The sequence below is a fragment of the Lithobates pipiens genome, unplaced genomic scaffold, assembly GCF_037356315.1.
Source record: "Lithobates pipiens isolate NorthernLeopardFrog02 unplaced genomic scaffold, aLitPip1_a1.2 Scaffold_22, whole genome shotgun sequence".
NCBI classification, from domain to species: Eukaryota; Metazoa; Chordata; class Amphibia; order Anura; family Ranidae; genus Lithobates; species Lithobates pipiens.
The window spans coordinates 262,238,677-262,250,615 of record NW_027507784.1 but is presented as its reverse complement, the minus strand read 5'-3'; the positions used below and the strand labels follow the sequence as shown (position 1 = coordinate 262,250,615).

Genomic DNA, 11,939 nt, shown 5'->3' with positions numbered 1-11,939 from the left:
TACACGCCTGACTGATGTGGACTAAAAAAATGCATCTACCAATTGAGTTAATCACCCCAATGTCACAGTATACTGTATTGGTAGATTTATTTTATTATAACACAATTCACCATTGCCTATTAATTTACACAGGATTTTTTTAAACATGGTGCTTTATTTTATTTTCTTCAATTTTTTTTACTAGTTGCACATAAAAAAAGTTCTATAGACCCATAGATTTACATAAATATCACATTTTTTGATGTCTTTAGATAAAAGATAGTTTATAGATTTCTTTTACTGTGCAGATAGGCTTTTGTATTCAGTTCTGGCCTACAGAAAATTGTAAAACATTTTGCAAGGAATATACAATACAAGAGACCACTATTTGAAATCAGTATGGCAAATATCTCCACAGCCACTGTGTATTTCCCTTTGGTGCTCATGTAGGCCGGGATCATGGCAATCCAGACACTGCAGAACACCAGCATGCTGAAGGTGATGTATTTGGCTTCATTAAAATTGTCCGGTAATGTCCTGACAAAAAAAGCTATAATAAAACTAACAGCAGCCAGGATCCCCATATAACCCAGGACAGAGTAGAACCCGATAACTGACCCTTCATTACACTGAATGATGATCTTCTCCTGGTAGGAGTGTCTGTTCAATTCCGGGAAGGGAGGAGAGATGGTCAACCAACTAACACAGATTACAACCTGAACAGAAGAACAAGCTAAGACTATACAGATGGGCAGTTTTACTCCAATCCATTTTCTCCACATGCTGTTGGGTTTGGTGGCTTTAAAGGCAATGCAAACCATAATAGTCTTGGCCAATACAGAAGATACGGCTAATGTAAAGAGAATTCCAAAAGAAATTTGGCGTAGCAAGCAGGTTACATCCACAGGGCGACCCAGGAAGAGGAACACACAGAGGAAACCCAACATGATGGAGACCAGGAGGACAAAGCTGAGGCTCTTGTTATTGGCTTTCACAACTGGTGTGTCCTGGTGTAAAATAAAAATGACGAGTACTAGAAGAGTCTTCCCAAAACACAACAGTGAGAGGACTATAAAAACGAATGAAAGTGTGTCATCATTGAAGGAAAGAAATTCTGATTGTTTGGGAATACAGCGAGTTTTGTTCTCATATGGCCATTCATGATCGGGGCATTTCATGCAGTTTTCACTATCTGGAAAACAAAATAAAATCAATGAAAATTGTGATCACTTACCTTGTCTTTGTTTACTTGTATGGGGGTAATCAGATATTAATATTTATGAATTATTTAAAAACTAAGGGGCCATTACCAATAGAGTTAATGTTTGAAGGGTGGGTATATTATAATGATGTTCATCACTACTTCACCCCTTGAGGGACCTGATTAGGTGAAATGTGTTTGATGTATTAATTTGGTAATATTAAAAATGTTTTAACTATGTTTTTATGTTTTTAGTGAAGTTGTGGGCATACTACACTACTGGAAGCTCCTTCCGTAATTTTTTCTCTTCCAGAGCTCTCTTCTTGCTTGACCTGCACTGATAGTCTTTAGGAAGAAAACTTAAAAAAAAAAATTGAATTAAAGATCACTGCAATTTTGGTGAATGTGCAATTTGCAGTTTCCATGTGAAATCAAGTTCACAGAAACTGGACACACATCCCTATCAATAACAAAAAAATAGCTTGTGAAGTTGCACTGAATCAGGATAATCTCTCATTCCCATATACAATTCTGTCTAGTTATTTCTCTTAAAAGGCAACACCTTGATAAACATTATACCCCCACCAATATTTGAGAAGCTTTACCTGTAATATTTGAAATTTCTCCATATGCACACAGGACACAGCTATGACAACAATATTGTATGGAGAAGCCGGGAACTTTACGGTATCCTGGGAGACAACTTTCTGAGCACTGAGATTTTGGAACCTAACAGAAAGCAACATGTATTATATTTGAAAGGTCAACAGTTTACTGAATATATGGTGGACACTGTGACGGCAATCACCAGCTTAGAGAGCTCTGAAAACTCATTGTCCAGCTTCCCAGCCCCCTCCTATGTGTAAGTTAACCTGTGCCTATTAGCGGCACAAGGTGACCACAAACCCCAGTCTGATCTGTACTAATAAGACTCACCGTACATCCACTCCGGACTCGACATTTCGTGTTACCCCCTGTTATCCAGGGTTTTATATGTGTGGTTTGTGTTGAAAGAATGAAGGGGCTCTTTCACTTGGGACAGTAATATTTCTGAACAATATCCCTCAAGAAATATATGAAGATAAATGAATTACATCTTTACAAATGGTGGACTATTGTATGAGCTTGGTCTCATAAACTGTTGTAGGCTTTTTACTAGATTGCTTGAGGTGTGGCTGCATCCCATTGTTCTATTGTTTCTGTCTGCCTTGGGAGCAAAGTATTATGGGATGTATATGCTTATGTGGATTGGCTGTCAGCTATTAGATGCTAGAGGTGGAGGGGGGGGTTTCTTCAGCAGCCGCTACTAGAGATGGCAGGGGCGGCCCATCCATTAATGGCACACGGGTGCTGACCCCTCTATCATACCACCTCCTATATGTAGAATGGATAGATCCATGCATTGCATGAATCTATCCTTGGTCACCGTGGCCACCCCCTATTCAGGCCCCTGGCCCCTTTTCAGAAGCCCGGGTGCCTGAATTACATTGGTGGAGGTGTGTTTTTGAAGAACCTGATTAGAGCCATAGGCTCTAATAGACTTCAAAAAAGGTGGACTCGTGGCACAGAGCATTGCGCTCGGAGTCCACTCAGGTGTGTTAGAAAAGCAAATTTTTATTTGCTTTTCAAACTCTGAACCACCTCTCCATCCAAAGAAGAGACACACGGGAAGCATGGAGGACACAGGAGCCATCACCTGACCCGCTGCCTGTCCCACAACTCGCCACCATCACCCACTGCTTGACTCGCCACCAAGATGGGGTAAGTGCTGGTCAGACAGTCAGACAGCGAGTGGGTGGGTGCAGGGGGGGTCACAGTGAGGCTGCATTTGATGGGGCACAGTGGCTGCATATGATGAACACAGTGGCTGCATATGATGGGCCCATTGGCTGCATTTGATGGGACTCAGTGGCTGCATTTGATGGACACAGTTGCTGTATTTGATGGGGCACAGTGGCTTCATTTGATGGGGCACAGTGGCTGCATGATGAGCACAGTGGCTGCATTTGATGAGCACAGTGGCTGCATTTAATGGGGCACAGTGGCTGCATTTAATGGACACAGTGGCTGTATTTGATGGGGCACAGTGGCTGCATTTGATGGGGCACAGTGGCTGCATTTGATGGGGCACAGTGGCTGCATTTTATGGGGCACAGTGGCTGCATTTGATGGACATATGTTGGGGACCGTGGCTGAATTTGAATGGCACAGTGGCTGAATTTGATGGTGACAGTGACTGAATTTGATGGGCACAGTGGCTGCAATTGATGACACCGTGGCTGAAATTGATGACACAGTGGCTGCAATTGATGGGCACAGTTGTTGCATTTGATGGGCACAGAGGCTGCATTTGATGGGCACAGTGAGGCTGCAATTGATGCTTTTACAGCATTTTTCAGAATTTTTCAGTTTTACACCAACCTCAAAAAATTTGGAGCGCCAGCCGCCACTAAGAAACGGTCTCCTGTTAGAAATTTTAATACACTTGTGTGTCATGTTACTGGAGGAGGTAAAGTTTACCCCTCCCTGTGTCATTATGCAAAGAAGAAGGATTTAACCCAGAGTGTATATCTCTTTGTGCCTGTGTTTGAATAAACGGTTTTATGCTTATCTTCACCCTACACCAATGTCTTGACAAGTGACTGGGTGGGCAAAGAGATCTTGGATCGGGCTGGTACCAGACAAAGGAAGCATATACAACGGACATACTCCTCTTGATCATGGGGGTCCGTCACATTACTTACACATAGGAGGGGGCGGGGGAGCTGGACAAGGAGTTTCCAGAGTCCAAAGTGATTCCTATCACAGGCACTTTACAAATGTGGGATCATCTCCATTCTACTGTTTTAGATACAACCCCTTCCTGCCCAGGCCAGTTTTCAGCTTTCAGCACTGTCACACTTTGAATGACAATTGCACGGTCATGTAACACTGTACCCATATGACATTTTTATCATTTTTTCACACAAAAAGACCGAAAATTATGAAAAAAAACTTTTCATAGTTGTAATTGCAAATAGGTAATTTTTCTCCTTCACTGATGTGTGCTGATAAGGCGGCACTGATGGGCACTGAGAGGTGGCATGGGTGGGCACTGGTAGGTGGCACTGGTAGGCACTGGTTAGCAGTGCTTGTGGTTACTCAGTGGGACCAATGTGCCTCTTACAGAAGCTGGCAATTGGCTTTATTTTTTCTCCTCACACTGTCAGCATCCGGGGAAAAATAAGCTGATTACTGGCTTCTGTTTGCATCATATGATCAGCTGTCATGTAGGATCAGCCCTTTACTCCGATCTGTGATCAGCTGCGTCCCAAGGTCTCGGTGATCACAGAGGACGCTACCCACATCCCACAGGGGGCCCGTGAGCAAAACGAGCATGGGAGGACATACAGGGATGCCCTCATGGCAATCTAAGCCCATGCTGTAGCTGTTTTTTGACTATACCGTGGGTGTAAAGTGGTTGATGACAAAGTCCCACTGAGGGCTGAAACATGTAGCCTGCTTGTTTTCTAGATTTTTACCTCTGTCTACACTAAATAAATTGATTCTGTAAAGGATCTGAGTAGCTGATTGCATTTATTTCAAAAGTTCTGAACTTACACTGGAACAAACCATTGCCACATCCCTATTGTGAAGGAACTCAAGTGGCCTTCACAAAAATCCAACCTCATTCCTATCTATCACCACACCATAGACAGAAGGGCGCTGGGAGATGTGAAAATGTTATGTGTACTATTGAGAGAGGAATGGAAAAAAGAGCCCTTGTTGTGAGGTCAATAGTTATGGTAAAGGTGTTTTACACCAACCTTACCAGGGATGTAACTATACAGTATATGTAACTATGATTGTTAATAGTTATGTTTACGGTATATGAAGGACCCCTGTTTTCACCAAGCCTTCAGGTTGCTTTCACACCTGGGAGTTTTGAATCGTGGGCATTTTGCCCACAATTTCAAAATGCTCTGCTAAAATGACACAGTGTGCATTTCAGATGCTCTTTATTTTAATGGCACCTAAAAACGCGGTGCGGTTCTGCTGTGATATTCGCACAATGAAAAGCGCTCTGCAATTGTGGCAAAAAGCATAGTGCGAAGCTTGTCGTCCAAAAATAAAGATCACGAGCTTCACTCATTGCAGTTTGCATTGATTTGCAGTGCAATTTATCGCTCGACAATCACAGCAGAACCACACCGGATTTTTAAGTGTCATTAAAATGAATGGAATCTGAAATTCTGTGAGATTTGTCATTTTACCAAAGCGTTTTGAAATTGCGAAATGTGATTCAATACGCCCAGATGTGAATCCAGCCTTATGCCGCGTACATGCAGTTGGATTTTCCGACAGAAAATGTTCGATGGGAGCTTTTTGTTGGAAATTCTGGCTCCATTGGACATTTTCCATCGGAATTTTTGACATGCAAAATTTGAGATCTGGACACAATTCCGACGCACAAAGTTCCACGCATGAAAATAAAAGGAAGAGATTGCGCTATGGTGTAACAAGTGTATTAATGGTATGAGCTGCCTCTACCTAATATTACCACCCAATGGGTGAAAATAAACTAATGAAAAAGGAAGAGGTAGACTGGGCGCTATACCTTTAAATATAGTGATGTGACCAAATATTAGTAGTGTTGCTTATGAGGATAAAAACCCAAAATATTTCAGCAATAAACAGTGAACAAAATATATTAATAATAAATGGTGAAAAAAATATAAAGTGACTATTGAAGTGAGGGGTGTGTCCCCAAGCTAAAATAAAGACTAATCCCCTATATTGGGGTAAAAAAAAAATATATATATGATATAATATTAGTGTACGTATATTATTTTTACAACCATACTATGAAAGAATCTTAAACTTAAGTGCTAATAAAATCCAGATGGTAAAAAGAAAGGTAAAGTCAGTCCATAAATCGCCAAAAAACATGCGATAATAATATTGCAGAAAGACGCTGATAGAAAAAAGTTCCAAAGAATGTAGAAGCAGACTGTGCAGGAGGTATGTGTTCACTAGTACAGCAACTTCCCGGGGCGTGTGACAAGTATTGATATTGCCCTCACCAGATTTCTTACCCCTGCTGGGGTGGGATAGCCTCCACAGTGTGAGCCCCTGTGTCGCTGTTTGTAGATTCTCTGGGGGGGTTTGTTTGTGATCCGCTGGGGAAATGTCACTAGGCTCTCAATGGAAAAGAGGAATGTCCATAGTGTGACCCGTTTTTTAACAAGGCTTTTATTATATTAAAACATTTTTACTCACATTTATGTAAAAATGACAACGCCAGTATAAAGAACCATCTGCCGGCTGTTACAGCTGATTGCGGAGAGTGTACGTCCTATGGCCACGTGTGACAAACGAACCCCCAGAGAATCTACAAACAGCGACACAGGGCCTAACACTGTGGAGACTATCCCACCCCAGCAGATGTAAGAAATCTGGTGAGGGCAATATCAATACTCGTCACATGCACCCGGAAGTTGCTGTACTAGTGAACACATACCTCCTGCACAGTCTGCTTCTACATTCTTTGGAACTTTTTTCTATCAGCGTCTTTCTGCAATATTATTATCGCATGTTTTTTGGCGATTTATGGACTGACTTTACCTTTCTTTTTACCATCTGGTTTTTATTAGCACTTAAGTTAAGACTCTTTCATAGTATGGTTGTAAAAATAATATACGTACACTAATATTATATCATATATATATATTTTTTTACCCCAATATAGGGGATTAGTCTTTATTTTAGATTGGGGACACACCCCTCACTTCAATATTCACTTTATATTTTTTTCACTATTTATTATTAATATATTTTGTTCACTGTTTATTGCTGAAATATTTTTGGTTTTTATCCTCATAAGCAACACTACTAATATTTGGTCACATCACTATATTTAAAGGTATAGCGCCCGGTCTACTTCTTCCTTTTTCAAAAGTTCCGTGCATGCTTGGAATTAAGTAGAAGAGTCGCACTGGCTATGGAACTTACATTTTCTCAGCTCATCTTACGTCAACATGTTCTTGATGTTTGGAATTTCCGACAACATTGTGTGACTGTGTGTATGCAAGACAAGTTTGAGCCAACATCTGTCTGAAAAAATCCCATGGATTTTATTGTCGGAATGTCCGATCGTGTGTACGCGGCATAAGTCTGTAGGTCCTCACAGCACCCCATGTTCTTATATAGCCTCACCTGGTTGTTCTTATTTTTCCATGTGATTCGCGTAGAATTAATTGCAATTTGCCAAACCTCAAACCTATCAGTTAGGAAATTTCCAACAGTTCTTGTAAACAAAGTCCTATTAACAACAACATGGTTCTGAATAGTAAACTGTATCACCAATTCTTTATATTTACTGATTTCCTTATGTAATATAATTTTGAAGTACCAGCCCATCTGCAAAATAAAACATTGCATATTATATTACATATCACTGTTACTGAATTACAACATTTAACCCTTTTCACTGGCAGAGTCGTTTTTTGAGTTTTTTGCACACGTGTTTAAAAAATCATTTTCGGTCTGAAGATTACTCAAAACTCCCAAACATTATATATTTTCTGAGAGCAGTCACCCTAGAGAATACAACTGTGGTCGTTCTAATTTTTTATTCCACACGTTATTACCCCAAAGGTTTATGAACGCAAAAACATTTCCGTAAAAACACACTAAAGTGAATTTTAGGGCAAAAAAATGCAATAAACTTCCTAAATTTTTGGTAAAATATAAAAGACGAGGTTGCACCAACCATAGATTCCCAACACTTTCAACCTTAAATTTGTGTGCACCCGTGAAATGGAATGGTGACTGTAATAACATGCCCAAACCATTGTGACTCCATTTTGCTATGCTTTGCCATTATTGTTTACAAGACCCTGTCAAGCTTTTCATTTTAGCTTACTTGTCATTTTAGCTTTGAAACCTACAATTATGAAGAAATGCTCAGACAAATGCTTGTACAGCACTATACTATATATATATATATATATATATATATATATATATATACTGTATATATATCATTGTGGTTTGCTTAATAATTGTTTATTAAAGACAAACAACAAACATTTACAATAAAGTCAACAGACAGTACCCGTGTCATGTAGCTGGATAACAAGGTTACTGATTACCTTCCGTCATCAGAAATCAGAACATATGGGCACTCCACACAGAAAAACATCTGTAACAGTATGCGGAACATTTCAATAGGTATGGATGTGCTTCAAAACACAAAGACTAGACTGCAAGTTGTCTGTCATGGAAAAGCAGAAGAATACAGATAGCAGAACAAGGAGAAACAAGAGTGTAAGAGGGAGGGAAAAGAAGGGGGGGATGAAGAGGGGAGGGAGAGGAGTGGTAGCTTGCGTGGCAACACATAGAGAATCAGTGTAACTGAACCTTTACAATTAAACCAGGGGTAAGGTAAGACTAGGCTTCAAAAAGAGAAGAAAAGAACGATTCTTATGGTAAGTGAAGATGTCCAGGAAGATTTGGGAGGGTATGCTCAGCTCAATGGGATTGTGTTATAAGATCCTTCTAGAATGAAGTGGTAGTGAATTCCCTCCAGCAGGTCCAAGTTAAAGAGTGTCTTTGTGAGGTATTCTTATTGGTGTGAGTAATATCCTCCATGAGGTGAACTTCCGCAATTTTATGCATCCAGCTTTTCATTGATGGGATTTTGGGTTGGCCCCAAAGGGCAGGTATTAGTGCCTTGGCCATATTCAACAAGTGAGGGATTATTGAGCGCTTGTACAAGCCAATGGGATCTGTAGTGGCGTGGAAGAGAATAGTCCAGGGATCATTTGGGAGGTTGATGCCAGAGATTCGTTGTATGATTTGAATAATGCTGGACCAGAACGGCTGGATGGTTGGGCATGACCACCAGATGTGTGCGTAAATAGCCCTGGACCCACAGTTCCTCCAGCATAGTGGGGAGCTTTCGGGGAACATCTGGTGCAGTTTTGATGGGGTGCAGTGCCATCTGGTGAGCAGCTTGTAATTAACTTCAGCCATTTTTGAAGCGAGGGATGAGACGTGAGTTAATTGCAGGATCTTTCCCTTTTGTTTGCCCGTAAGATGTGTGTTTAAGTCCTCTTCCCACTTGGCCAGGTAAGGCGGGTGTAAATTGTGAAGGAGTTTGATAAGGGCCTTTAAAAAATTGATATGCAGTGCAATGGAGGATCTTTTGGATCATTTAGGTTCTCAGGTCTTCTTAGTGGTTGAGGAAGGGCTCGCAGGAAGCACTGTAACTGAGCATACCTCCACCTGTCCAGGAACGTAATTGGTTTGGTGCCAAGGATATCCGATAAAGGCTTAATGGCATTGACCCGAAGGACCTGGTATAGTAACAAGGGTCTGTCTGGGGACCAAGCCAGAAATCCTGGGTCTAGTAGTCCTGGTAAAAAATACTGATGGTTAAGAAGTGGCATTAAAGGGGAGCTGTAAGAACAGGAGAATTTCTTATGTAGATTGGCCCATACAGCCAAGGTAGAGGTTGTAAGCGAAGAGGTTTTGTGGCTGAGATGTCTGTGGGTGCGGGGAATCCAGGGTACAACCGAGAGGTCTGCACCACATATGGAGTATTCCAAGTTAACCCACAGCTTGAAGTTGGCAGCATAATTCCAATCAGCTATCCTAGAAAGTATGGTAGCATGATAATATGCCCTGAGATTTGGTAGGGCCAGACCCCCAGCGTCCTTGGAGTGGTATAAAATGTCTCTAGACACTCTGGGGTGACTGTTCCTCCAAATATAGTCAGAGATCATGGTCTGCATCATGGTAAAGAACCCTATGGGTACCCCCATGGGAATCATTTGGAAGAGGAATAATACTCTAGGGAATACGATCAGTTTAATAACATTAACCCTCCCCAACCAGGAATGCGAGAGGCTCTTCCAATTTCTCAGGTCATCTCTAATGTTGTTCAGTAGGGGAAGGTAGTTATACCGAAAAAGGGAGTGAATATTAGGTGTAAGATAGATTCCTAAGTATTTCATGGTTCATTGAACCCATCTGAAAGGGAAGAGGGGCCGTAAAGAATCTTCCTCTCGTCTGGAAAGGTTAATGTTCAGAATTTCTGACTTAGAAAGGTTAATTTGAAGTTGGAAAGTGTTTAATAGATAGAGAGGGCCGACATTAGGTTAGGTAGGGAGATGTGGGGGTGCTGGACAAAAAAACAAGATGTCATCAGCGTACGCTGAATATTTGTGGATTGTGTAGCCTACCTGGACACTGTGTATATTGATATTATGTCTAATGGTGGACAGGAAGGGTTCAAGGGTGAGAGCAAATAGAAGAGGGGATAGGGGGCAGCCCTGTCTGGCCCCGTTATACAGTGAGAATGAATCACTTAGAGTGCCGTTTATGCGAACATGTGCTGTGGGATTGGAGTATAGGGAGGTTATGTGATAGAACATTTTGGGACCAAGCCCCAGGTGATGCAGAGTCACTTTGAGGTAGTCCCAGTCCACCCTATCGAACGCTTTTTCGGCATCAGTAGAGACTAGTAGGGTGGGCTGGGAGCACCTCCGTACTTATTGAATTAGGGATATAGTCCGAAGGGAGTTATCCTTGGCTTCCCTACTGTGTATGAAGCCAGTCTGATCCATCGAAATCCAGCTGGGGATAAGAGGGAGTAACCGATTGGCCATAACCTTGGAATAGAGTTTAACATCAACGTTAAGCAGGGAGATCGGCCTGTAACTACTGCATAAGGTGGGGTCTTTACCTGGTTTAGGGATGACTGTGATGTTGGCTGTGAGAGGTTCCGGGCGCAAACTGGATTTTTGTGAGATTGAGCTGGCGTATGCCGTGAGGTGGGGTAGTAGGATGTCACTAAATGTTTTATAGTAACAGATGGAGTATCCGTCAGGGCCGGGAGCTTTTCCAGTAGGAGAAGACTTTAGGGCATCCTGGAATTACTCAACAGTGAATTCCGCCTCTAGTGCCTGAAGTGCGGAGGTGGGCAATGTGGGCAAGTTGGCCTCTTTTAAATATGACTGTATGTGGTTGCACTTCTCCCCCGGGGTTAAAGAGGGCGTTTCGCTCCGCACGTTATATAAGTCAGCGTAGTAGTCCCTAAATGCTGCCGCAATGTGTGGAGTTGCATGCACTAAATCTCCATTGGGGAGTTTTATTTTGGGGATAAAAGATTTGGTTTGTTTTGCCTTAAGGGATCTCGTCATCTGTCTACCGGGTTTATTCTCCCACTCATACATTGTCTGAGCAAAGCGTTGGAATTTCCTTTTAGTTTCTAGATCCAGGAGGGTTTTTAGTTCTTCTCGCTTCAGCGTGAGAGCTTTAAGGTGAGCTGTATGCAAAGTGAGTTTAAGTTGTTTGTCAAGGTCCATGCTTCTTTTTTTCCTCTCTCCTAGTTCGATGGCCTCTCATGGTAGCCTTGTGAGCTTCCCATACAATGGAGGGGAGGACTCGGGAGAAGTATTTTCAATTAAATATTGCTTCATATGTGAGGACAATGCAGAGACCTCTACTTGGTTAGAAAGGAGAGAGTCATTGAGTTTCCAGTTATTAGAGCGGTGCGCCAAGGAGGGGATCGTCATACACATCGACACCGGTGCATGGTCAGATATGGTGGCTGTTCCTATATGGATTGACCATAAAAGCTGGAGATGATGATGATCTAGTAAGATATTGTCGATGCGCGAGTATGACTGGTGCGTTTTAGAAAAATGAGAAAAATCCCTGTCTCTGGGGTGAAGCATCCACCAGACATCGATCAGTTTTAGATCAAGGAGTC

General features: G+C 41.8%; 1 protein-coding gene across 1 annotated transcript; it reads right to left on the bottom strand.

Annotated features, from left to right (window-relative positions):
• Window positions 1-217: 217 nt before the first annotated feature.
• On the bottom strand, window positions 218-11,532 carry LOC143925724 (vomeronasal type-2 receptor 26-like). Its single transcript, XM_077450179.1, has 4 exons — window positions 11,350-11,532; window positions 7,376-7,579; window positions 1,786-1,909; window positions 218-1,171 (listed from the first exon to the last, which is right to left on the bottom strand). The coding sequence occupies exons 1-4, from the start codon at window positions 11,530-11,532 to the stop codon at window positions 264-266; spliced, it is 1,419 nt and encodes a 472-aa protein (XP_077306305.1). The 3' UTR covers window positions 218-263.
• Window positions 11,533-11,939: the final 407 nt, after the last annotated feature.